General features: G+C 39.0%; 1 protein-coding gene across 2 annotated transcripts; it reads right to left on the bottom strand.

Annotated features, from left to right (window-relative positions):
• Nucleotides 1–19: 19 nt before the first annotated feature.
• Nucleotides 20–27,853, bottom strand: Meaf6 (MYST/Esa1 associated factor 6). 2 transcript variants are annotated; one of them, XM_058570898.1, is made up of 8 exons: nucleotides 27,741–27,853; nucleotides 26,634–26,749; nucleotides 22,927–23,014; nucleotides 22,727–22,772; nucleotides 6,757–6,949; nucleotides 2,842–2,871; nucleotides 2,023–2,056; nucleotides 20–1,530 (listed from the first exon to the last, which is right to left on the bottom strand). In XM_058570898.1, the coding sequence occupies exons 1-8, from the start codon at nucleotides 27,828–27,830 to the stop codon at nucleotides 1,522–1,524; spliced, it is 606 nt and encodes a 201-aa protein (XP_058426881.1). In that variant the 5' UTR covers nucleotides 27,831–27,853; the 3' UTR covers nucleotides 20–1,521. The 2 variants fall into 2 exon arrangements, with proteins under 2 accessions (XP_058426881.1, XP_046325131.1); XM_046469175.2 differs by lacking the exon at nucleotides 2,842–2,871.
• Nucleotides 27,854–27,937: the final 84 nt, after the last annotated feature.

Below are 27,937 nucleotides of genomic sequence, written 5' to 3'. Positions count from 1 at the left end.
AAGATGTCTAAATCATCACAGAGGAAAAAAAAAAAAAGTTTATTTGAGAACAAAAGTGAAAGCTTTTGCACACCTGACAAGGCAGCTTTGTTCTGATAACAGATGCCATCCATATTCAGCTCCACTGAGATCACAATGAACATATTTCTTCTTACAAAGAGATGGGCATACATAAAGGACTATGACTAAATAGAGTCACGGAAAGGCAAGGCCCAAATCTTAGAATGATTCACAGCATAACACTTAATCAAAGTATTCAGTTTCCTAATGCAGTGGCTCTCCACATGGCTTCTTATCAGCATCACCAGGACCCTTTGAAAGAAATCCTAGTAAGCAGGCTGTATGGACCCTAGGGTCTCTGGGAGTGGGGCCCAGACATCAGCATTTTTAGGGTTCCTAGGTGATTACAATCTGCTGCCAAAGTAGGTGACCACTGCACTGAATCAAGCACAATCATCAGCAAGTTCCTCTGCCTACTGACCCCTGCAAGGACAATGTCCCTGGGGCAGTGCTGGCTCTGCTGATGCTACCTTTCACTCCGCTCAGGAACCTTACATTATCAGCTTCTGGTGGAATTTTGAGACTTTCCATTCCCTTGGTGATTTTTACAGCAATATTTAATCAGGTGATTACTAACAAAAAGATGGGAAAAAAGAAATTTCCAATAAGGCATGATATGAATAAATAAGTAAAAAAACAATCTCAGGTTTAAAAGTAAAGCATGAGAAGTCAAAGCCTGTGAAATTTTATTTATACAAAAGAATAAAAATGTCTATTTTAAAAGAACTGATTTTAACTTGTGTTTTTCCGCTTTTCCTGTTCCTTGAACATGAAACTGCTTTCAACTCAAAGATTTAAGATAGATAATTTTTAAATAAACACTCTTTACCTTCCTCCTGCAAGAAAACAAAGAGCCAAGTTTCCCATTTTACTATGGTAAGCCACATTATTTTCAGTTGGAATATTGGAAACTGCATGAAATAGATTACCAGATATGTTGGCAGGAAGGTATGAGCTGTACAAAGGCATTACAAAAAGTCCCCAAAGAAAATGAGATGGTAAAATAACAACAGAAAATAAAACACAACAAAGTAAGAGAATGCCAGATATTTACAGCCTACATCATTGTGACTTGTGTTCTACTTAGCATAAAAGAAAACCAGAGAATATTTCTCAACAGGGATCACGGATGTGGCTGGCAGCAGCCAGTTTGGGGAAAAATGTTCATTCTAAGAAGGGAGAAATGCACAGTTAACAACTTGCTGCGATTATAACCATGTCTTGGTCTTCTTGCAGCTCTGTTACTAAAAATGACACAAAGCAAATGATCCGATGTCTTACAGAAATGACTTGTTTGTCACAACATTTAGAACAAACTACTCAGAGTCACAGGCACTGGGTCTGGGAGAGCAGAGGTGGATGGCCACGCACTCAGGTGAGGGATGTTTATCTTTATCTGTATGAGGTCGGAGAAGGGAAGCAGAGCTCTACAGCCTGGAGGCTTCTGCACTAATGAGTCTTCTAATAGTCCTAAAGAGAAAGAAAGAAAAATCTCAACTTACTCAACAAAACACTCATTTCAATCTAGAGAAAAAAAAAAAAAATCTCACAAACAACTGTGCTAGGGGATTGTTCTATACTCCAAGATATCTCAAATGTAATGTAGAACATTTCACAACGGAAAATGGCCTGTCTTCTGAGTCTATAAGGAAAATCAACTGAAACATCAACTCTGCTCTTGCTAGACCTAAACTCACCAGCCCTCCCCAAAAAAAGGAGTTAGTATCAACAACTTGTTATTTAATCAGAGGGAATTTTTCTTCAGTAAAAATATGCGCAACTGCTCTTTCTCCAAAATAAAGCAAATATTATCTAAAAGTTGCAGTATATACAAATGGACATCCCAGACTTTAAAATTAGAGTGTGACCCAGATTAGAGACACTCAGACTCTGAAGATGATACATTTTCCTAATCATCTACAAAATTTCCAGCCTTTCTGAAGTAGTCTGGCTGATACTTACAGCTCGTGGTTTTTTGTTTAACTTCAGATCAATTCTGTGATAGGAAAGATAAAAGATATTTGCATTTTAATTTACAGAAAAAGGGTCCAACAATTAGCTATTGCATAGGGCATAAGCTATAACAAAGGCTATTTGGTTAAGTAAAATCCACATTCTTCATTAGACTATGTCATATTTAGTTGTTTACCCAGATATTATTAAGCAAGTATTAAAAAATATGAGCAGATACTTTTGCCATAAGGTAAACTTGGATAATTTAAAAAGAAATATACAGCAGTTGCAAAAGTCATTTAATCTTTTAAAAATATTCCAAAGTTACATGTTAAAGAGATTGGATTAAGAAGGCATGCTCTATGTTAATATGTTAGCTTTATAACTATATCACTGAAAATTACTGAGACATGTGGTGATTAAGAATAGAAGAGAGACTAGGAGTTTGTATTTCTGGACATGAAACACAAAAGAAATTACATGAATTTCAATTTTTAAATCTTTCCAAAGCAAAATATCAAAATCTTTAACTATTAATCTCCTTATGAAGCAAAGCCAGAAAATCAATTTAAATATAAATTAAAGGTTATCTATTTAAAAAGAAATTAAAATGCATAAAAGTGAAGTTTACTTAATTTTGCTTAAGTTATTAAATAAAATGTTACCTCCATCACGTTTTTCTGTTTTTAAAAAAAACTTCCCAGCCTAACCTAATATACATACCTACAATTAAACAGATAAACTATGGGTTAGAAAGGTCTCAAAAAGGCATACTGGTGTCTACACACTAAAAAACACAGCACAAATACTAATTCAAATCAAACTTACTCAAAGTCATAATCAAACATGCCAGACGGGCTGAGGGGCAGCATTTGAAAGGAAGAAAGCAATAGAAATTAATACACTAATTGAATAAATTAGTCGATTAGCCACCCTAGCAAGATTTATAGAAACAAAACCAGCTTTAAGATCTTAAGCCGTAAGTTTTAAACATGAAAGCACCAAAGATTCTGTGGTCAGAAGAATCCCTTCCCTCAACGGATTCCACAGCAAAAGAATAGACTATGAAAGAAAAAGTTATATCATTAGAAAACTACAGACACCTGGAGCCTTTTTATTAGCTGCCAGATTCAGAGTTAGAACTTTCAAAATATTTGTATCATAAAATATAATTAGGGCATTAGAAGAAACAGAGAAAGAAAGGTTTAGTCATATAATGAAAGGTGCTTGTAAAACTCAGCATAATAGACTTTCACTAAAGTAAGATGACAAAAACATTTTAAACTTTAAAAAAAGGAAAACATTTTGCAACTTGTACTCAAGTTTTATGTTCTAAATGTGTCCAGGAAGCTGGTGCTCCATTGCTACAGCATTCATCCTAGAAGTCAGGGGTTGAATGAACATGCTGTAGGGTTGAGTCTTGTTCCAGAAACTGAAGAGTAAAACACTATTCGGCCCCATAAGATGGTGATGACAATTAATTGTTTATATCAAGGTGACATTTAACACCAAAGTCTGCAGAACACCCCCCCCCCTTTTTTTAGAACCCTTTTTAAAACAAAGGAAAGGTGGCATCCATAAGCACCCCAGCCTCAAGGATCTGGAAGGGAGCAGTAGAGAGGAGGCCATTCTGTGCCATCACTGCTATAACAGATGATGGTCCAGGCAGAGCCCCAAAGCAAACATCAACTGGAGCACGACACCAGCTCCACAGCTGACTCCAGTGCCTTTCACACTGTAGAAAAGGGGCAAAAACAATATGCAAAGAGCTTTCCTCCTAGACCATGTTTACAAGAGTGAAATTGGAAGTTTAACTGCCATATCCCTTATGCAATAGTTTCATTTATGACATTTGGGAAAGCATACAGTGTACAAACCAGGAATTAAAAAACATTTTACTTTCAGCCTGACTTTAATTTTGTTCATCACTAAAATAGACAATAAAAAAATAAGACAAGCCAGGTGCGGTGGCGCAAGCCTGTAATCCCAGAGCCTCAGGAGCCAGAAGCAGGAGGATCGGGAGTTCAAAGCCAGCCTCAGCAATTTAGCGAGGTATTAAAGCAACTCAGTGAGACCCTGTCTCTAAATAAAATACAAAATAGAGCTGGAGATGTGGCTCAGTGGTTGAGTGCTCCTGAGTTCAATCCCCAGTACCCACCGCCAAAAAAAAAAGACAATTAAAAAACAGGGTGTAGCTCATTGGTAGAGTATATGCTTAACATGTTCAATCCCTAGCACTGGAAATAAATATATAAATAAGAGTGTACTTGGTTAATCTTGGTTAAACTTGGGCTTGCTACAGTAGTAAAACTCTAACAGCTGTGAGTTATTCTTTCAATTTTTTCTTTAAAGACACTAGGACTTAATTATTGTTCAGATAACATACAAATGTAAGCATTCATTTGATCATTTATGAATGTTGAAAAACTGATAAATTTTCATATTCCAGAAGAGGGCAAATTCAAGTTATTTCCTTCTGCTAAAGTACCATCTTAATTCACCACTAGACAGTACCTCGCATATAGTATACTCAAACATTTCTTAAAATAGTCTACTATCAGCACCTTGGAGGAGAAAAAACTATGTACTGGGTGCTGACCTACCAATATGCCTAGATGACCTACTCCATCTTCACCCTGATCGGTCAGCACCACTAAGCCATCCACCAGGGGCAAGGGATTTGGGCCAGATACAACTCCTCACTAAAGATGGCAGGAACCCAAGCATCTTAACTGGACCCTAAGGTGCTACTAAGGTGTCCTGAACCTGGTTTCCCAAGAAAGAAAGCAAATCAGGTCCCCCCTTCATTCAGGCAGATAAGCCCTTAAGGAGAAAGGAAAGACAGGGAAAGCAATAAAAATTAGGACCCTGCTCTCTGAACTGGAGACATCATTGATGAAAGCAATAACTAACACAAAAATCTTTATAAATGCTAGTGTTTTTCTGGGAGAAATTAGTTCCTAGGCCAGCAGAGGAAAGAATAAGCAAGAAATATAGATCCTATGGAAATTTACTAGAAAACTTCAAGAAGAAAGTTAATTAGGTTTCATGCCTCTCCAATTCCCTTTTATCAATCTTCAGTCACTAATGGTCGGGTCATTAATGAAAATGACGTATTACCTGAAATAAATAGCTGTCTAGAGAGTAAACTTATCAGTAATGGAAAAAGTCACAGACTTTTTTTTCAAGAATATTGTCCCTACTCTAGACTCTGAAATAGGAAAAGAATTATTTTAAAATGACACTGGACCCTAGTACCACACATACACACACACATTTAAGAAAAAAAAAAAAAAAGCCCACTGGAGTAAATTAAATAAAAGCATCATAAAGCATAATATTTAATTATCTTGACAATTTAAAAATATTTCTTTAACGGGCTAGGGGAGTGTAACGGTGCTTGCCTAGCAAGCATGAGGTCCTGTGTTTGATCCCAACAACAAAAAATAAATTAATGAATTTTTTAAGAGTATAAGTATCTGCTGTTTAGAAGCCAGCACCAATACCATCACGGTGGTCAAATAATCCATAGCCCAAAAAAAAGGCGAAAGCAAATTTTGCTATTTCCTACTACAGTTTTGAGGCTGGCATGGTGACTTCTGGTTTGCAGAAAAATGTTAAGCAGCAGTCCTTTGTCACTATTTGCAGGAAATACTATTTCACCATTACCATCAACAACAAAAAACATTCTTAAGTGAATTAAAGAATCAGCTAATGCCAAAGAGGTTCAAACCAGTGAGAATAAATTCTACATATCCCCATCCATATCCATAAAGCCAACAGTTTTAATACCGTGGGTGCATGAAGGAATATCCTACAGGTTTCTAAAATAACACAATATCGAAGCCAATTGGAGGACAAGGAACCCCACCCAACCCTTGCATGCCCCTTTCACCTTTTCTGCATGCAGGCCTCCAAGGACAGTAGGACAAAGCCAATCAATGCAAATCCAGTTTCCATGCCCTCAGAAGGTATGAGGCCAGGACAAGATTCCTCACTGTAGAAACTATTTATTACCCTCTCTTAATGAAGCTGTGTAAATACCCCAGAGAGAGTGAAAGCTAAAAATCCTCTCTGGAAGACAGAAAAGCTAAAAATCCTCTCTGTCCACTGATGTCAGGCCTAACTCATTATGTACTGCAAAAAACATGGTGGACAAATGTTCTCTAGGAAGGCACTGTCATATTTTATAGGCTTTATATTGTTTTCCAATATCTGAAGTTAGCATATTGCAGAGAAATACCAAAACAGAAAAACCATAAGCAATCAAAAAAATTTGTAATTAGAATAGAAAAAAGACGAGTCACATAGGTTCTCATAAGGCAGGAATCAGAATGAAAAGCCTCTAACTTTGCAGCTTTGCAAAACTTCCTAGTGTCATGTTTCAAACTACATTACATAGATTCCATTTCTATTTCCCCATTTTCTCTTCTCACAGGATTCCAAATTTACCATATTAAACAAGATTTTCAGAGAATAACACTTTGCACTAGCAATAGTGGAAAGGATGCCCTGGAGTCCATCTTGGCAAAATTGCCCACAGCTGGCCCTGACCCTTGACCCGAATCATACAGGGTTACTCTGATACCCACCCAAGTCCTCCCTGAGAGAGAACACTAGCCCATTTCATTTGGCCCAAAGGAATTTTTGCCCATCCACAGTAGAAGGCTCTGAAACAATCCTATAGTGTTTTACTCTAGGAAAGTACACGGAAGCTCTGGGAATGGGGTCCCTGTCACTGACCTGTGCCGGTTTTTATTCTTCCGTTTTTTATGGCTGCTGTGATGACTCCCTGAGGAAGTAGAAGAAGCAGCCTTCTGAGGTTTCACTCCCTGCACAGATCCATCCAGATCCTCAGGGTCCTCCTGGCTGGGCTCATTTTCCTGATTGTGGAAGTCTGGAGAAGTATCACTTTCTGTCCCACTTCCTGGCTCCCCTGGAAGAAATAAAACACAAATCCCCCAAAAACCTCAGACAACTGGTCCATTATCTGGAAAGAGTTTTTTGAGCATACATGCTAAATGACAGAGAAGATACAAAGTTACCAGAGTTCCTAAAAGACATGTAATCTGAAACAGTGTAACCAGGGGCAAGAGGTCTAAGGACAGTTGGGAGTTGGGAACATACAACCAGGATAACCTCCCTGCATAAAGTTTATTTAAACATAGAATACAATAATGGGGTTAATAATTATACAAAAAGTGTGACTGAAAATATTAGATAGGTCTCCAGGAGACAAGGGATGATCTTGACAAAATTGCCCACAGCTGGTCCTGATTCTTTACCCAAATCATACAGAAAATCTTTCTATCAAGCAAAGTTGCCCCCTGCCCCGAAAAACATACCAAAAAGGGAGAAGAGTCCATTCCCTAAATTACCTCAAGAAGTCGTAAGTATTTATTTATTTATTTGTGGGGCCTCCCACATGCTAGGCAAGTGCTCTAAAACTCAGCTACATTCCCAATCCAAGAATGTTTTGAAAAAGCAGTAACAGTACTCTTCACCTGACATACGAGCCCTATTTTAAAAGTTCACTTGTTATACTAATTAAACAGAACCAAGCTCAAGAACATTTTAAGTATGCATTTATTCTTAAGAGTATAATTAGCAAGGTGCAATGGCACATGCCTGTAATTCCAGCAACTCAGGAAGCTGAGGCAAGAGGATCACAAATTTGAGGCCAGCCTCAGCAACTTAGTGAGATCCTTTCAATCAATAAATACAGCCTCAGCAACTTAGTGAGATCCTTTCAATAAATAAATAAACAAATAAAGATGGGGGTGTAGCTCTGTGATAGAGTGCCCATGAGTTCAATCCCCAGTATGGGGAGAAAGTGATTTTAGGGCTAAGGATGTTCCTAATAGTAGCACTCTTGCCTACTAGCACGTACAAGGCCCTGAATTCCATCCTCAGCCCAAGGAAATTTTTTAAAAATAAATTAAATTAAACATATTTTGGAAAAAAAACACTAGTTTCTTTCCCTTTTAATATATACTAGTTTCTCCTGAAAATTTTTTTTTTCTTCCTTTTTTTTTTTTTTTTAGTATCAGGGATTGAACCTAGGGCACTTAACCACTTAGCCCTATCCCCAGCCCTTTTTTATTTTTTTTATATTTTATTTATAGACAGGGTCTCTGAGTTGTTTAAGATGCTGAGACTGGCTTTGAACTTGCAATCCTCCTACCTCACCTTCCCAAGCCACTGGGATTACAGGTGTATGCCAGCACGCCCAGAAGGAAGGTGTTTCTTTCTTTTTTTTTTTTTAAAGAATGGGAAATTGCTGGGAGCCATTAGCCAAGTAAGTATGACAATTTCCTTGCCAGCGTACCCCATGTTGCAGTGACATTGAATGTACTTAACCTTGCTCAAGGACCAAGGCAGATTAGGGTGTTCCCGGTTTTAAGATAATCGTGTTTAGGGCGTTCCCAGTTTAGGTTCCAGGTTTAAGGTTTAAGATTATTCCTGCTGGGAATAGGGCGTATCCTGCTGCCTGAGTTCCCCTTGAGTTCTCACGGGATTCAGACAGTATATTTTGGAGATAGAAGCCCAGTGGAGGTGGATTTGGGCAGAGAACGCGGATTTGGGCAGAGAACGTGGATTTCCCCAGAATGTGATTGTAGACGGCTGGTGTGAGTTCGGGAATAAAGAGTTGCTGTTTGAATCTACAAGCTGTGTGGTGGCTCGTGATTGTGTGCCCAGCCAGACTGTGGCATTTGTGCCCAGCCAGACTGCGGCATTTGGTGGCCCGTACGGGGAACTTCTGAAGCTTAGAGGTAAGTGAAATTTCTCACCCTTGAGGAAGAGAGAAAGAATGGGTGACCAATTCAAAAAACAATGTGTTCTCGTTTTGATATATTTTGTTTTTATTTCAAGTTGCCTGTTCCTAGAACTTTCTCAGGCAAACTGGGGAAAATGGTTGACTCAAGGTTTGAAGTTATTCGCCTCCGAGCAAAAGAAATTGTTAGAGGAAGGAGGCACCCCAGTGAGACCAAGAACAATTAGGGCATATGTTGATACAATACAAAAATGTAGCCCATGGCTTTTTAAAGACAAATTATTAAGTATATCAATGGGACCATCATGGTATCCTGTAGAAGAATTTTTCCTCAACAAGAAAGAGATGGCTAGTTCTGTTTACTACATTTGTCTAAGATCTTGGTTTTTACAGACATCTGATTAATTTACAAAGCTAAAGTGTTAAAATATCAACCACTAAATATGAAATCAAGTACTCTTTACTTATTAAGTCCCATAAGGTAATATATTTAAACATTATGTGTGTTTTCATAAATTGGTAAATGGAAAAATGTTTAATATTGCTTTGTGTCTGTGTCTTTGCTAAAACAAGGTTACTAAGAGTTAAGATTCTATCATGTGTAATTTATATACAAAGAGTAGAAAAATTTTCAGTTGGGTTTCAATTATAGTATCATAGTATCATAAAAAACATGAAAGTCTTTCATCTTATTAAAGTGGAGTAATTTGTCCAAATCAGAAATTTTATAAGAGTTGTCTCAAAATGTGAATTTATAAAAAGGGTTAACGGTTAAAAAAGATAGAAAAAGATTCAAGATGTGGAAATATATTTTAATATAAAAGGTTAAAGGAAAAAAATGTTTTTAGATGAGATAATCTCTGTGTGGTAAAGTAAAAAGTTGTAAAATGCCATTTAAAAAATTTTTGAGGAAACTAGACTTACTTTAAAAGCTTGAGAAAAGAAGAAATAAAAAAAGGTATTTGTACATGGCAGATTGAGACAAAGTTTCTCAATGGAGTTAAAAAAAAAAAAGCCTTTGGTTGAAGGGCAGCCATGTAAACTAACATTAAAGCGATTTAAACAGAATCTAAGCCTCGTTTAAAAGAGTGAAGTTGTAGGTGGTGAAAAAGTACATTTAAAAGTACAGTATAGATGATAATTAAAAGACTTTAAAAGGTTAAATTAAAGGTGGTTAAAATGCCTTCATGATGGAGGAAAGAAGCTTAATCTTAAAGGCATTACTTTAAAAAAATTGGAAGATAATAGGATAAAAGATATTTAGATAAAGAAGATTAAAAATTTAAAGTGAAAAACTTTAAAGACAGAAGTATAGAAAGTTAAAAAGAAAAAGATAAACAAGATGTAGAAAGATTAAAAAATGTAGGAAGACAAGAATTTTAAACCCACAAAATAGGAAGAAAAAAAACTAGGAGGAAAAAAAAGCAACTAAGGGTGAATGTACTAACCTTAAAGGAAAACTAGAAGATGATCTTTAAGGGGTATATATGCCCCAAAGATAAACTTAAAATAACCCTTTTTACACTAAACTTTTTAAATTTGGATTCATAAGGGCTTAGTGCTGTGGAAAGACATATGTATCCAAAAAATGTACATAAGCCTAAGGTACTTTGGAAAGATATTCTAACAGGACAATGGAAAGGTCCTGACCCAGTGATTGTCTGGAGTCAGGGTTTTGTTTGTGTGTTTCTACAGGGAGAACAGCAGCCGATTTGGATTCCAGAGAGATTAACTAAAACAATTTCTACAGATCGAAAAGAAGATGATTTGACTCAAATCCATAACAGCCGATATCCAGAACTCCAGCTTGGCCATTCTTACATCTGCGACAGTGATTAACCAGTGATGCAATTTTTATTTCCTTGCCAGCGCACCCCATGTTAATTGTGGTAGTGCTGGCATATCTTTGCTGATGGTGTCACCAGTGATGCAATTTTTCCCAAGGAGCCGTCAATTGGCTTGGTGTCGTGGCATTTCTGTATCCTCCTCCCTTCTGCTAGTGATGGTCTAAAATTTGGGGGCCAATGGCTTATGCTGGACCGGTAGTCAGTGACGGGTATGATCCAATTGCAGTGGTATCAACCTAAGACAGGAGGCTGACGCCTAAAGGTCAGTTTTCCGATGACGGGTAAGAACCATATGTTGAATTGGACAACCTACCAGGCACGGTCCATAAGCCACATTAACCTCACTCCCCCACTGGCACCAAGGCCAAATTTGGGGGCCAACAGAGGTGAGGCAAAGAACCTCACCCCCCCACTGGTGCATAGACCTATCCACAAGTATGGCTGTATGCTGGACCGGTAGTCAGTGACGGGTATGATTCAATTGCAGTGGTATCAACCTAAGACAGGAGGCTGACGCCTAAAGGTCAGTTTTCCGATGACGGGTAAGAACCATATGTTGAATTGGACAACCTACCAGGCACGGTCCTTAAGCCACATTGCTTGTTGTTTAATTAATCAGAAGGGGGGAGATGCTGGGAGCCATTAGCCAAGTAAGTATGACAATTTCCTTGCCAGCGTACCCCATGTTGCAGTGACATTGAATGTACTTAACCTTGCTCAAGGACCAAGGCAGATTAGGGTGTTCCCGGTTTTAAGATAATCGTGTTTAGGGCGTTCCCAGTTTAGGTTCCAGGTTTAAGGTTTAAGATTATTCCTGCTGGGAATAGGGCGTATCCTGCTGCCTGAGTTCCCCTTGAGTTCTCACGGGATTCAGACAGTATATTTTGGAGATAGAAGCCCAGTGGAGGTGGATTTGGGCAGAGAACGCGGATTTGGGCAGAGAACGTGGATTTCCCCAGAATGTGATTGTAGACGGCTGGTGTGAGTTCGGGAATAAAGAGTTGCTGTTTGAATCTACAAGCTGTGTGGTGGCTCGTGATTGTGTGCCCAGCCAGACTGTGGCATTTGTGCCCAGCCAGACTGCGGCAGGAAATGATTCTCTTTTTTTTTTAATTTTTTTTATTATTTATTTTTTTAGTTTTCAGTGGACACAACATCTTTATTTTATTTGTATGTGGTGCTGAGGATCGAACCCAGCGCCGCGCGCATGCCAGGCAAGCACACTACCGCTTGAGCCACATCCCCAGCCCCAGGAAAGTGTTTCTTGAAACTTAATGGATAAGGATGGGGGAAAGATTTTCACTTTACTCAACCATCAATGGACCATAAATAAATGCATTATCTCTTGCTAAAAACTGTCAAAAGGACCAGGCACAGTGATGCATACCCTATAATTCCAACTGCTCAGGAAGCTGAGGCAGGAGGACTGCAAGTTCAAGGCCAGCCTCAGCAACTTAGCAAGACCCTATTTCAATATAAAAAAGGACTGGGGATGTAGCTCAGAGGGAGAATATTCCTAAGTTTTATCCCCAGTATCCCCCCCCTCAAAAAAAATTTTTTTTTTGATTGTCAGAAGGGGTTGTATGGAAAGCACACCAGAAGTAGAGGGAAAAAAATTCCCAAAATATCAGAAGAAACAGCCAGATCTCAGAAATCATGCACTATTTTGAACACATTTCATAAACGCAACAGAAGAGGGAGCTCTAGAGCTATGAAACCAGAAAAAGTATCCCACCCTTCTAAAATTCAAAACTGATTTCACACACAAAAAAATTATTGCAAAACGCTAGGTATGTGGCACCTGTCTGTAATTCCAACTACTCAGAACACTGAGTCAGGAAGAGCCCAAGTTTGAGGCCAGCATCACCAACTTACTGAGACCCTTGCTCAAAATTAAAAATTAAATAAAAGGCAGGGGGGGATTGGGATGTAGTTCAGAAGTGGAACAGACCTGGGTTCAATCCCCAGTACTGGGGAGAAAAAAATTACCAAAACAGGGCTGGAGTGATAGCTATTTGGTAAAGCACTTGCCTATCATTTGAGGCCCTGGGTTCGATCCCCAGCACCACGTAAATACCTAAATAAGCAAATATTACCAAAAGATTCTAAAAACTTACTACCGAAGCTACAGTAATCAACAGTGTGTGATAGTGGCAGAAGGATGAATACATATATCAAGGGAACAGAATTCAGAATCCAGATATAAAACTGTACCTTTAATGTCAATTAATTTTTGAAAAGAGCAATAAGGCAAGCAATTCAATGAAAATTTTTTCAATAAACAACAATGGACAACCAAATATTTACATGCAAAAGAATGAAGCAGAGCTGGGCACTCTGGCCCATGCCTGTAATTCTAGTAACTTGGGAGGCTAGGACTGAAGGATCACAAATTGCAAGTTCAAGGCCAGACTTAGCAACTTAATAAGGCCCTAAGCAATTTAGCAAGACCCTGTCTCAAAATAAAAAATAAAGAGAACTGGGGATATAGGTCTTGGTAAAGTGGCCCTGGGTTCAATCCCCAGTACCAAAAAGAAAAAAAAGATATACAAAGTGAAATTTAAATTACCAAAGGAGCCTGGCACAGTGGAAAAGTTGGGCCCCCAGTTCCAGCTACTCAGAAGACTGAGATAGGATAACTGGAGCCCACAAGTTCAAGGCCAGCCTGGGCAAAGTATTAAAAAATTAAATTAAAATAACTTAGCAAAGAATTTGAATAGATATTTCTCTAAAGATATATAAATGACCAATAAGTCATTCAGAAAGATGTGTTAGGCTAATACCAACCTGTTAATGTCAGTTACCTCACAAAGTTAGGATGGAAGTAGGAGTAACTTTTTACATGACTAAATTACTTACCACAATAAGAAGGGGTTACTTTTGTAGTTTTAAAAAAATCTAATGAGGGCTGGGGGTATAGCTCAACTGGTAGAGTGCTTGTCTAGCATGCATAAGGCCCTGTGTTCAATCCTCAGCACCACATTAAAAACAAACAAACAAACAACAAAAAAAAAAAACTAATGAAATATAAAACCTGAATTTAAGGAGAAGGATGGTCAAGACAGCCCTCCTTTCCCATAGACAAAAAAAAAAAAAAATCATTTCTGAAAGTACAACTCTGTGAAAGCACTGGTTGATGAGAAGAAGGCTGACAAGGCACAAGGCCACAAAGCTTTGCATCGGAGACAGGATGGCAGAAGGGACACAGGACTGGGTAAGTAAGTGGGCTGGATACAGGAAGAGAAAAGGAATAACTGAAATATAAGAGACAGGCAAGAAAGGCAAGTTAGACACAGCAAGTTCTGTCCATGCTGCAATTCTATTAAAGACACTGACAGGAAAACCCAACTGTTTTCTCATTTGGGGCAAGCTGCTGTGGCACTACTAAGTAAATGAATGTGTCACTCACATTCTATAAGTACACTTAGGAAACAGTTTCAATCCTATCAAAGTCCTATGATGGAGAATTCACTTGTGTCCCATCTCTGAAAAGATAACACCTGAGGCAATAATGGACACCTCAAAGGACTCATATGGACATGAAATACCATAGTAGCCGGAGAAAAGTATATTGTTCAGAAAAAGTTTCACTGAGGGACTAGAATTTAAAATGGACTTTGAGGTTGGGGATATAGCTTAGTTGTAACTGAGGGCCTGGATAAATATTAAAAAAAAAAACCTAGAATTTGAAAAATGAAAAGCAAAAAAAAAAAAAAAAGTACAAAAAAGCACAAGATAAGGTACATAGGTAAGAAAACACAAGGGACAAATGAATTAAATAGAGAGCCTGAGAAATGGAAGGTAAAATGGAAAGACAGGTTAATAAGTCATATTTGTCAGACTTCATCTAGGAAGACAGTATAAGGTGACAGAGAAGAGAAATGACTTTTTGCTTAACCTTTTGAGCCTGTTCCCCCAACAGCAAAATAGGAATTCTTCCTCTCATGTGCAAACACTTGAATCTCTCTCATGGGCGAGGAACTAGCTGGACACACTCCTTCGGCAACAGTCCCTGCTTTCATGGAGTTTGCAATCTACACCTATCCTCAGGAAGCAGCTCTAAGAATTAAAGAAGGTAATGCAAGTAAAGAACCTGCTCAGAGGGGCTGGGGTTGTGGCTCAGAGGTATCCCATGCAAGGCCCTGGGTTGAAATCTCAACACCACATAAAAATAAATAAGTAAAATTAAGGTATTGTGTGAAACTACAACTTAAAAATAAATAAACAAACAAAAGAAACTGCTCAGAGTCTGGAACCTAGTAAGTGCTCAAATCTCGATACCTTTGAGATCTACAAACGTGCAAGTCAAACTCTAAATAGAGTGAAGACTATATATAGTGAAACAACTGTGACAGAACAAGGGAAAGCTACCAGGAATTTCTGAATGACATAAAATGATCAATATTCAGCTCTTTGTACAGACCTGTATTGTAGGATTACTAGGCTGGTAGTGGTTTATAAGAGGGATGGGGAGACTAAGTGCTATTAAAATACAAAGTAAGACCACAAAATAAGAAAAACATTTTTCTTTAGCTCATAGAAACACAAGAAGCATGCTCATAACAGGAGCAGGTCACAATACCTCCAAGTGCAGCAGAAAGTCAATCACTCCACTGAATGATGCTGTCACTGTGCAAGACATGAACATGTGTTTCTCACTGATATTAAAAATAAAAAAAGTGGGGCTGGGGTTGTGGCTCAAAGGTAGAGCGCTCACCTAGCCCGTGTGAGGCCTTGGGTTCGATCCTCAGCACCACATAAAAATAAAAACATAAATAAATAAAATAAATTGTTGTCCAACAGCAATTGAAAAAATTCAAAACTTTTTTTTAAAAAGCAACTTGTTCTTTGAGCAAAGATCAGATTTTGATTAATGAATCTACAAATGAGGGCTGGGGCTATAGTTCAGTGGCAGAGTGCTTGCCTAGCATGTATGAGGCACTGGGTTCAATCCTCAGCACCACATAAAAAAATAAAATAATAAAATAAAGGCATTCTATCCAAAATAAATAAATAAATAAATCTACAAATGAGAAAGTCTAGCTACTAAAAGAAAGGAATGGCTATTAAAGGTGTAACTTCTAATCAGCATGAAAAGGCTAGAGGAGAAGGAAAACTATCCAGAATCATACTTACCTACTTGAATGATGTAAATAAATGCTGAAGAGAGATCTGGTTCAGAGAAGCTCATTAAAACAAACAGTAGAGATTATTGATCCTTCAAAGGAAACCAGACACAAATCTGCCTATTTTCCTTTTCTTCTACTTTATTCTTTTTAGAATGCTTCATAAATTTGCAAAAAGTCCTCTTTAGGGATGATGCAAATACACTTTCTTTCTAGCCTGGATACATATGAAACCAAAGATAGTAGAAAGCATTGCATTTTGGGGGACAGTACTAGGGATTTAATCCAAGGGTGCTATACCACTGAGCTACATCCCTAGCCCTTTTTATTTATTTTTATTTTGAGACAGGATGTCATTTAAGTTGCTGAGGCTGGCCTCGAACTTGAGATTCTAATGTCTCATCCTCCCAAGTCACTGGGATTCCAGGCTTGCACCACAACACCCGTCAAGTATTGCATTTTTTTTTTTTTTTTAATTATGTGGTGTTGAGGATGGAACCCAGGGCCTCCTTGCACTAAGCAAGCGCTCTACCACTAAGCTACAACCCCAGGCCCTCAACTATTGCATTTTTAAAAATTATTTTATTTATTTGTCTTTATGTGGTGCTAAGGATGGAACCTAGTGCCTCACACATGACAGGCAAGCACTCTGCCACCGAGCTACAGCCCCAGCCCAAGTATCTCATTTTTGAGGAAGTTTTTCAAAATGGTTTAAAATAAAATTCCCAAAGTGCAAAACTCCAAAATCATGGACATCTAAGAACATGTAAGGCAAGGGCTGGGGTTGCGGTTCAGCGGTAGAGTGCTCGCCTAGCATGGGTGAGGCCCTGGGTTCGATCCTCAGCACCACATATAAATAAATAAAATAAAAGTATTGTGTCCACTTACAACTAAAAAAAATATATTTAAAAAAAAGAATATGCAAGGCAAAATTCTAAAAGAATGTTTATTTCATTCCTATCAAAAATCAAAGGCATTAAAAACACAAAACTCATCTCACCAGACTTGTTTCTCAGAAATTCTGAAGCACTGGAGGGATTCTACATAAAACAAAAGAAGTAAAATGGGCCTGGTGGTGCATACCTATAATTCCAGTGGCTCCAGAGGCTGAGACAGGAGGATTGCAGGTTTAAGGCCAGCCTCAGCAACTTAGTGAGGCCCTAGCAACTTAGTGAGATCCTGTCTCAAAATAAAAAAATAAAAATAAAAAACTAAAAAAGGGCTAGGGATGTGGCTCAGTGGTAAAGCACCCCTGGTTCAATTTCTGGTACAAAAAAAAAAGGGGGGGCGGGATAAAAGAGAAAGTAGACAATTCCTCTCATGGAATTAAAGCTTGGTTTGAATCATCTGGATCTTCCAGGGACCCTCAAGCACTAAACCTGGCTTAAAGAGGCCCAAGCACCAACCAGAAGCAAACACAAGTCTTCTCTGGAAGACAGTACCTTTCCTAGCCCTCAAATTTTTTCACTAATGTAGTCCACATTCCTGGGTCCCACTTCTGAGGAATCAACCAACTGCAGACAGAAAATATTCAGAACAGCCAGGCATGGTGGTGCACCATGGATATTCAAGTGAATGGATTCATATCCATTCACCGTGGTGAATTCCCAGCAGCTTGGGAGCCTGAAGCAGAAGGATCACAGCCAGCCTCAACAATTTAGTGAAAGCCTAAGCAATTCAGTAAGACGCTGTCTCTAAATAAAATACAAAAAAAAAAAAAGACTGGTTAAGTGGCTCAGTGGTTAAATGCCCCTGGATTCAATCCTCAGCATGCCCCCACAAAAAGAAAATATTCAGAAAAAACCTGCATCTGTATTAAACACACAAAGACCTATTTTCCTTGTCATTATTCCCTAAACAATACAGTACAAAAACAATTTTGCAGCACTTATATTGCATTAGGTATCATAAGTAATCTAGAGACAAAGTATACAAGAAACCAGGCTATATATATGATATTCCAGCTATTCAGGAGGCTAAGACAGGAGGATCACAAATTTAAGGCCAGCCTCAGCAACTAAGTTAAGACCCTGTCTAAAAAATAAAAAAATTAGGGGTGGGGTTGTAGTTCAGTTGGTAGAGTGCTTGGCTAGCACGTGTGAGGCACTGGGTTCAAACCTCAGCACCACATACAGGTATTGTGTCCATCTATTATAAAAAAAAAAAAATGTTAAAAAAAAAATTAAAAGGGCTGGATATAGAGCTCAGCAGTAGAACACCCCTGGGGTTCAATTCCCAGTTCTGTAAAATATAAAAATAAAAAAACAAAGTATATAAGAAAGGAACTAGATTCAATTTCCATACCACAAAATAATAAATAAAGCATTCAGAAGGATATGTGGAAGTTATATATAAATACCCTATCATTTAAAATAAGGAACTTGAATTAGTATACTAGGTCTGTCTTGGAATGGGATTCTGACATATATCCCAAAAAACACAGTATTTTTTAACTAAAATGAGCAGACACAAAGATTACCTAGTACACAAGGAAAGTAGACTTCACAAACAATAACCAACAGAAACAACAGATATCAGAAAGAAGCTCCTGTTTTTTTTGGAGGAGTTTTGCTAAATTGCCCAGACTGGCCTCAATCTCTCAATCCTAAACCTTCCAAGCGGCTAGGATTATAGGTGGGCACCACTAGGCCCAGAAACAAACAGATTCATAAAGACTTCAGAGATTTAAATTAAACAGAATACAAAGTGACAATGCTTAATATACTTAAAGAGGTTGTCATCCTAAATAACAAACAGAAAAAGACTCTCCAAAGATTAATAAATTTATTCAAGACAGAAGAGCCTGCAATGGGAAGATGTGTGACATGGTAAATGTCATATGAGCATACTCAAAGAGATCTAGAAAGAGCTAGGAATGCAGCTCAGTGGTTATGTGCTGGCCCAGCATGCTTGAGGACCTGAGTTTAATTCCTAGGACTGTCAAAATTAATTAATTAATTAAATTTAATGCCTAGGTTGATTGGAAAACAGGATGAGGCAAGGGGGAGATTTTAAAGGCAAAATGAGGAGGGTTCTGGATCAACTATTCTTGGTTACAAGGATCAATAGCAAGGGTGGCGTCAGTCTAAGGTTGGACAGACAGTTCCTGGACAGATTTCTCACAGAAGTATTTTCTGTGTAAGGTTGTGGTGGCCTTCCTGCAAGGTTGTGATTCTCGAAGTCTTTTGTGATAGTTTTTGTTTTCAAACATATGTACATGAGATCCCCTCGTTCGTAACCTCTTGGCTTTATTTTTCTGTTATTGACAGGGCTTGATACAAGTGACTCCACTGTGATTCTGATAATTTTCACAGAGTAAAGACAAGTTTAAAAATAATTGTAGAGAGAGTTGGAGATATAGCTTAGTTGGTAGAATGCTTGCCTTGCATGCACTGGGTTCAATCCCTAGCACCAAAAATAAAATAAAATAGCTGTAGAGAAAGATATGAAAAAGTTAAATGTTTTTTTTTTTTTTAAATAAGTAGAACATATGGAAATTAAAATTGCAAAAACAAAGGACTTAAAATCAAGGGAAGGTTTAACAACAGATCAAACAGTTAAAGGGAACTAGTGAACTGTTAGATAGGTCAGGGAAAAAAGCACTCATGAGAAAGCAGAGGCAAAAATGAAAGAAGAGATAGTAAAAAAAATAATAAATAAAAGCTAAAACGAGAAGGTTTAAATACATTTAATCAGATATCAGAAGGAAAGTAAAGAGGGCTTGGGGCAAACGCAATCTCTGAAAAGGTAACAGATGAAATTTTCAAGAAATGATAAAAAATACCAAACCACTGTTTCAAGAAGTCCAATGAAATACTATTTGGCCATTAAAAAGAATGAAATTTTGTAATTTGTGGCAACATAGATGAGCCTAGAGGATGTTATGCTAAGTGAAATAAGCCAGGCACAGAGGAAAATCAAATCAGGTATGACCTCATTCATTTGGGTTTCACAAAAGTTGATCTCATAGAACTGGAAAACAGAAAGTTGGTTACCAGAGTGGGGTGGGGAGCGGGGCTGAGGAGAGGCTGGACAACATGTACAAAGCTACAGACAGTAGGAATAAGTTCTCATATTTTCCTGCACAGTAGAGTAACTATGGTTCACTAATAATATTAGGTATTCATATTAATGCACTATACAATGTATTATTCAAAATAGCCAGAAGAAAAGGATTTTGATAATGCTTGAGGTGATGGATATGCTAATTACTCAAGTTTGATTGTTACCCATTGTAAACATAATGAAATATCACACATATTATGAAATGTGCCCAATAAATGTGTAATTACTATGGACCAATTAAAAAATAAAATAAATCCATCCAGATAAATAAGAAATTTACATTTAAACACAAGGTAGTTAACTGCAGAAAATCTAGATAAAAATAAAATTTTAAAAACTAGCAGTGGGAAGTGGTAATGGTGAAAATGGTGAAATAGAATGCCATAGAATAAAAATAAAGGGCCAGAAGCAGTGGCTCACACCTGTAACTACAGCTAGTTGGGAGGCTGAGGGAGGAGGATAAGAAGCTTGACACCAGCCTGGACAACTTGGAAAGACCTTCTCTCAAAAATAAAACATAGAAAGGGCTAGGGATATTGCTCAGTTTGCACCCCTGGGTTCAATCCCCAATATGGGGATAAAGAGGGTTATGTAAAAGGGCTCTGACCATTTGAATTAATGAACTCCATTATTCATTTAATTCAGTATACTTGGCCTTCCTCCAAAAGGAATTCAAGGCAGCTTACTAAGAATCATATAATGCAATCTAACAGAATAAATATAAAATAAGAATAAATGAATAAGTAAAGCAATGATAAACAGAAGAGGAAAGTAAGCTGGATATAGCACTGAGATTCATTCCCAAAATGCATGTTACAAATTCCTACTTGCTTGCTTGGGCTAGGGGGTAGACCACAAATTTCGCTTTATGAATTTTAGTGACCACACAAATGGAAACAATCAAACAAGATTTAAAGGGCTGAGGATGTGGTTCACTGGCAGAGTGCTTGCCTAGCACACATCAAGCCCTGGGTTCAATCCTAGCACCACAAAAATTAAAATAAAAGAGATTTTTCAGTTAAAAAACAAGTATTTAGGGAAAACTATTCCTTTTTTTTTTTTTTTAGTACCAGGGATTGAACCCAGGGAATCACATCCCCAGCCCTTTTTTATATTTTATTTAGAGACAGGATCTCGCTGAGTTGCTGAGGATGGCTTTGAATTTGCAATTCTCCTGCCTCAGCCTCCCAAGCTGCTGGGATTACAGGTGTGCACCACTTTGCCCAGCCAGGGAGAACTATTCCTACAGGAGTCAGTTTTGATAATAAACAACATCTGGAATGTCCTTGTAACAACACAATGATATTTTAAGGGACCAAAGTATGTAATTTTGCAAAAAATAACTTTTTGGGAAAAAACTAAGAAAAGCAATTATGATGCAACCCAGGCAGGTGGCTCCATCCAGAACAAAGATTTTAGGGAAATGAATGGCCTGCGTACACTTTAGAAAATCTTTCATATGTAAGTTTTTGTCTCAGTCAAGTTTCTGAAAGGAGTGACTTAATTTAAGAGTCTTTTCCTGAGAAGTGCTTGGGCATAGATATCCTAAAATAAGTACAGAGCCACATACTGAATTATCACATAAGCAGGGGAAGAATTACAGGCTCCTGTGAAAACTGAGAAGTCCAACATCACTCCATCTCAACTCAGAAGAGAGATCCAGCATATTCTTTAACTAGTCTTGGTACTCTACAAAGTTCCTCTACACTTGAGAGGTGGTATTAATTGAAAAAATTAAATAAGACTCAGCTGAGAGTCATACATAGTAAAGGAAAAATCAAAAGGACTTGGTACAATTGATAAGGATGGCAGAAAGAGTCAAAGAATTCTGAATGAGGGAGAACAGTAGTATCACAACAAAAAAAATTAGGCAGACAATAGAAGAAAACAGAACAGTTCTGTTTTACATGAAATGTTTGAGTTTAAATACCCAAATGGAAATGTCTAAAGGAAAGGCAGGATTAAAGTTCAGGAAAGGTGTATGAGATAAGACAAAAGAAACTGAAGTCCCTGAGTAGTTATAATTCCCAAATACCAAAATTCCTTTTCCACAAAACACTGCCCCAAGGGAAACTAGAGAACTAGATCCTACAACAAGATATATCATCTGAAAGAAGTACACAGGTGCAATACAAAAAACAGGTTATATTTCAAAGTGATCCCATGCACAGAGAGGATACTCAATTCAGCTACAGAGAGCCTGATTCAGCAAGTAAAATGTACAGATCTATCTCTCATCACTAGAAATTAGAACAAAATTAGACCATCAGGCTTACATACAGAAAATAGTGGAATTTTTAAATAAAGTAAATGGCACATATTCCCCATTTTATATTTAAGAACATAGGTACTACTTAGAATTTATTTAAAATTATTAGGTTGAGTTCTAAGATTTCATTATATGTTTGTAACTTTCCATAAAAGTTTTTTTAATTAAAAAAAAAAATCCCTGGGCTGGGGTTGTGGCTCAGTGGTAGAGCGCTCGCCTAGCATGTGCAAGGCCCTGGGTTCAATTCTCAGCACCACATAAAAATAAATAAGTAAAATAAAGGTATTGTGTCCAACTACAACTAAAAAATAAATATTAAAAAAATAATATAAAATAAATTTTTTTTAAATCTCTAAGAATTTAAAAGACTTATCAGGAGCAAAGACATAGCTTTGTGTCTCTGAGCAATAAAGCCAACTTTCATGTGACAGAAGAGGCAAGAAGGGCATAGTAGTTTCTCCCTCCAAAGAAAGGCATGATTAAAGATGCCCAAAAGGCTTCCCAACTTCTAGAAAGAAAAGGGCAGAGCATTAAGTGATGCAGATCGCAGACACAGTTGGATACAAGTTAAATTTAGGGATTGTGGCAGCTTAAAAATAAACCGACAAGGAAAGTGAAAACATAAACTTACTCTTTTCAATGAGCTGGTCCTGAACTCCTGCCAATGCACTTACTGCCTAAAAGAAAAGCCACCAGTTATTAGAAAAGTGACCACAGACCTCAGGAGAGCATTTCCATATAGATAGGAAGGGAAAGAGAAAACTCACCTTCCTTAACTACATACCACAGAAAACACACACTGCCCCCCAGGCCACCACCACCACCACTTACAGCTGCCGACGTAACTGAGGATTTACTGAAGAGCCGCTCAGCTTCCTTAAACTTCCGATTCCTTCTATCATTTTTGCTATTGGAGTTTCTAAAAGCACACAAAAGAAATTCATTATAAGCATCAAATTAAGTCCATGGCTAAAGTTGGGGATGTCCAGGGCAAATATAAAAAGACTTTTTTTTTTTTTTAATCAAGTTCCTTACAGGAATGCCTCCAATCCTTTTGGATTGGCCCAAACAATTATTGTGTTGAATGCCTAAGTAGATAGCAATGTTTCCCAACGTATGGTATATGCCTCACTATGGGAAGAGAGATTATTTTAGTTGCTTCACAAATATTTTCATTTTATCTATCTATCTATCTATCTATCAAGGGGCTCAGAGGCCTGGAGCACATTTAAGGCATGTCTTGCCTATCATCAAAATACAGTGTACTAATGCCCGGCCAATATGTGGTTGGTGGGCACCAGGTGCCCACCCAGCCCAAACCCCTCTCCCCATTTTACTTTAGTATTTATTTAAATGTTTATTAGTAAAAATAACCAGCACAGCTAGGCACTGTGGTACATGCCTGTAATCCCAGCAATTTGGGAGGCTGAGTCAGGAGGATTGAAAGTCTGAGACCAAACTCAGCAACTTAGCAATGCCCTGTCTCAAAATAAAACGTTCCCAAAAAAAGGGCGGGGGGGAGGGGGTGCTGGGGATGTGGCTCAGTGGTTAAACAACCCTGGGTTCAATACCCAGCACCAAAAAAAAAAAGGAAAGAAAGAAGAACACCTCAGCACAGACCAAGGCATGGTGGCACAAATCTATAATCTCAGCGACTCAGGAGGCTGAGGCAGGATTGTAAATTCAAAGTCAGCCTGGGCAACTTAGTAAGACCCTGTCTCAAAACAAAATATAAAAAGAGCTGTGGATCTAACTCAAAGGCAGAATATTCCTGGGCTCAATCACCAGTAATGCTACTAAAAAAGAAAAAGAACACAATCCAGCACACGCTAGTGATATGCAGTATCTTTATTAAATAAACTTAATTTTCTAATTTATAAGAACAGTTTCCTTAGAGAAATGGCTAGGGCAAGAAAAGGACATGGTCAGTCTAGGACCTCTTTTGGGCCAGAAAGTACAAGTGTTCAGAGACTAATAGAGTTATGTCAAAAGGACAAAGAAACATTTCAAGAAGGCTCTACAGTTGGGACAAAGAAAACAAAAAGGATAACAAAGAGTATGTTTACATTATGTAAAAGCAATGAGCAGTATACTTAAGACTTGAGTACTTATTTGTATATATTTCACTAAAAATAAGCCTCTATAAAAAAGAGAGGAAAGTGACAATACTAGATTTCAACACTGAATTCACTTTGGCTTTTTTTTGTGGTTTGTTTTGCAGTACTGGGGATATAACCCAGGGGTGTTCTACCACTGAGCTACATTCCAGACCTTTTTATTTTTTATTTTGAGACAGGGTCTCTTGAATTTGCCCAGGCTCTCGAACTTATGATCCTCTTGCCTCAGCAAGATGTGTACCACATATGGCCAATTTGTTTCAATTATGACTCTATTAATCAAAAAAGAGAGAGGAGAGAGCTGGGCTGGTGATGTATGCCTGTAATCCCAGCAGCTTGGGAGGCTGAGACAGGAGGATCGCTAATTCAAAGCTAGCCTCGGCAACCACACGGCACTAAGGACCTTAGTGAGACCCTGTCTCTAAATAAAACACAAAACAGGGCTGGAGTTGTGGCTCAGGGGTCAAGTGCCCCTGATTTCAATCCCCAGTACCAAGGGGGAAAAAAAGAGAGAGAACAAAAGGAACAGAATAAAAAAAAATTAAGACTTTTCTTTCAGAATGCCAACAATAAATATAAAGGGAGAGCTGGAGTTGTAGCTCAGTAGAAGAGCACTTGCCTAGCATGTGTGAGGCACTGGGTTCGATTCTCAGCACCATTTTAAATAAATAACATAAAGGTCCATTGACAACTAAAAAATATATTTTGAAACAAAAAATGTAAAGGGAATAATAAAGTTAGAAAACCATCATTTTACAACTTCCAGTATAAAAACTAATGCTGGTAAAATCAGTAATATATAGTAAAACTACTAAATAAAAACTTGGGGGGAGCAATATATTCATAATATCTTAAAGAGTAACCTTCTAATCACCATGGGAGGTGAACTTTTACAGCAGAGATATTATATGCCCAATCTCAGCAGCACCAATAATTAGACAATCTGGCAGTATGTGCCTCCTGATCACAGACACATAATAAAAGGCACACAAATCACACTGTTTTTGCCAAAAATCTTTAAAGGATTGCTCATGAGGTCACAATAAGAAAAGTGTGGACTAGAACATTCTATGGGACAATGTCATGACTACCACTACAAAAAGAGTGAGAGCACCAGAAGCAGTGGTGCTCAACTATAATCCCAGCAACTTGGAAGGGGGCAAGAGGATCACAAGTTCAAGGCCAGCCTCAGCAACTTAGTAAGACCTGTCTCAAAACAAAAAATAAAAAGGCCTAGGGATGTGGCTCAGCAGTAAAGCACTGCTAGGATCAATCCCCGTACCAAAAAAAAAAAACAGAGAGGGACTCCTAAATATTAAGACTACAGAGACTTAATAACCAAATGCAATACACAAATACTGAAATACTGACTGGATGCTGGATTAAAACAAAGCATTTTCAGGACAACTGAGGAAATTTGAAGAAAGACTATAACAGATGATACTACTAACATTACACATAATGTTAATAATGCATTAGCATTGTTAATATTTTAAGTATGATCATTGTGTAGCCATACAATGGTAGAAGAAATGTTCTTGTTCTCTGGAGGTAACCGTTGGCATAATTAGGTACAAAGTCTCATGATATCTGGAATAGCATGAGGGAGAGCTTTGTGGTGATAGAATAGCCCTGTATCTTGACTGTGGTTATATGAATCTACACATGTGATAATATGCCACAGAACTATATATACACATTGTACCCATGTTGATTCCTGGGGTTTTAATAATATACTACAGTTACATGAAATGCAACCACTGGGGAAAACTGAGTGAAGGGGTACATGAGACCTCTGTATACCATTTTTTTGCAACTTCCCATGAATCTATAATTATTTCAAATAATAAAATATTATTCAAAATTTTTTAAAAATCTTAAGTATATGCAGGTGTTTATATCACAGAAGGAGAAGACAACACATAACAGCAAAAATGTGGCAACATGTTAACAATTTGTGAGTATAGATGAAGGATAAAAAATGTTCGTGTACCATATTCTTTCAATTTTTCTAGGTTTGAAAATTTTCCAAAACTTTAGAAATTTTTTACAGAATAGTTATTATTAAATAAATAGGGGTAAAACTGGCATACAGGTATGGCAAACTGAGGGTGGAAATGTGGAAAATACCAATAGAGTGCTGCTGTATAAGGTACTGGCATATGCTGTGTTTCATTTAAACCTCACACAACTCTGCTGATAGGGCCAACTTCCCCATTTACAGATGTGGGCTCTGTCCAAGGTTACTCAGTGAGGTGGTGGCAGTGGCAGAAGTGAGCCAGAAGCCAAGTTCAAACCCAGACCTCTTTTCATACCATCATTTTTACCACTGCCTCTCTGCAAAGTTGCTACCAAGAACACTGTCCTCCAAACAAATATTACTAGGGCACAACAGGAACATTACTGGCTTCTGACACTCACTTTTGGTTGGTCAGATACCGATCCCAGCCACGAATAATATTGCCATACATCTGAGTGTCTTCCAGGTAGCTTCCTTCAAAAGCGTAGATCTGTCTCTCCAAGTTTGCCAGTGTTTCCTAGAGATGGAAAAACAAGGTCACGGAAAGTCTTTTTAATGTGGCTATTAAGGATAATATGAAATCCTGATATCAACCTTGTAAAGCCAAGCTCGTCCACACGGACACATTTTTGTGGAGAGAGAGACGATATGGGGAGTGCCAGGTAGTCCAAGCCAAAGACAGTCCAGACCTCTTGGGGATGATGAACCCTTTGGTGAACAGAATGGAATATATAGAGCCTGTCCTCAGAAAAACGCACACACAGGCAAAATTCTGCATATACTCCAAAGGGAAACCTGAGTGTCAAGAACAGGTCTGAGACGGAACGTGGGCAGTCTCCACTCCCACTCACTAAAGGTGTCGCTACCAGGAGAGCCAAGGGTGAGCAGCTTTTCAGCATCCACGGGCTCCCCTCTGCGCGGGCTGCAGTTGCTATGGAAACCTGGAAGGGCAGCTTCAGGTGAGATGAGCCTCCCGGTTGCGCAAGCCAAAGCGCGCGCGGGGGGGGGGGGGGACCGAGCCGCAGGATGCGTGGGACCCTGGGTGCACGTCACAATCCGAATTCCCTAGCCCGGGTCCTCTCCCCTCGCCTGTCACCTTCCAGATGTTCCCAAACACATCACATCCCTGTCCATCAAAATCCCCTGCCACCGCCTCCCAGCACCGAAATGGACTTGCTTTCCCCACCCTCGGCGGCCAGACCGGGCGCCGGGAGACCCTCCCACCGCCGCCTCCCTCCCACCCCGATGCCCACCGAGGCGACGCCCGCCCGTAGCCGCGGCCGCCCTCACGCACCGCCAGCCGGCGCCCTCACGGCAGCCCGCCCGGCCTCCGCCCCGCGCCTCCCGCTCCCCGCGGGCTCCGCAGCCCGGGCAGCAGAGCTGCCGGAGGGCCGCGCAGCGCGCTCCGGGCCCCAGCCCGCCGCGCTCGCCCTGGCGTAACCAACGGCCTGCGCGCGGGCGGCGGCGAGCGCGGGGCCCAGGCCGGTGTCCCGGCCCCAGCCGCTCACCGCCAGCTCCTGCTTCCGCTTCACGAGCTCTGCCAGCTCCCGCCGGGTGTCCGGGATCTGCGGTGGCGCCGCCTTGTTGTGCATCGCCATGTTGGGCTGAGGCGGCGGCGGCGGCGGCGGCGGCGGCGCGAGGCTGGGGGCGGTCCCTGCGCGCCGCCGCCGCCCGCCAGGGGGCGCCCGCCGCACTGCGCCTGCGC

This window comes from Marmota monax, unplaced genomic scaffold (genome assembly GCF_021218885.2).
Source record: "Marmota monax isolate L192 unplaced genomic scaffold, Marmota_monax_Labrador192_F-V1.1 WCK01_AAM20220418_F8-fsc00008, whole genome shotgun sequence".
Classification (NCBI taxonomy): domain Eukaryota; kingdom Metazoa; phylum Chordata; class Mammalia; order Rodentia; family Sciuridae; genus Marmota; species Marmota monax.
Note: the sequence above shows the minus strand (reverse complement) of the source record. Positions and strands in the feature narration are given on the sequence as shown.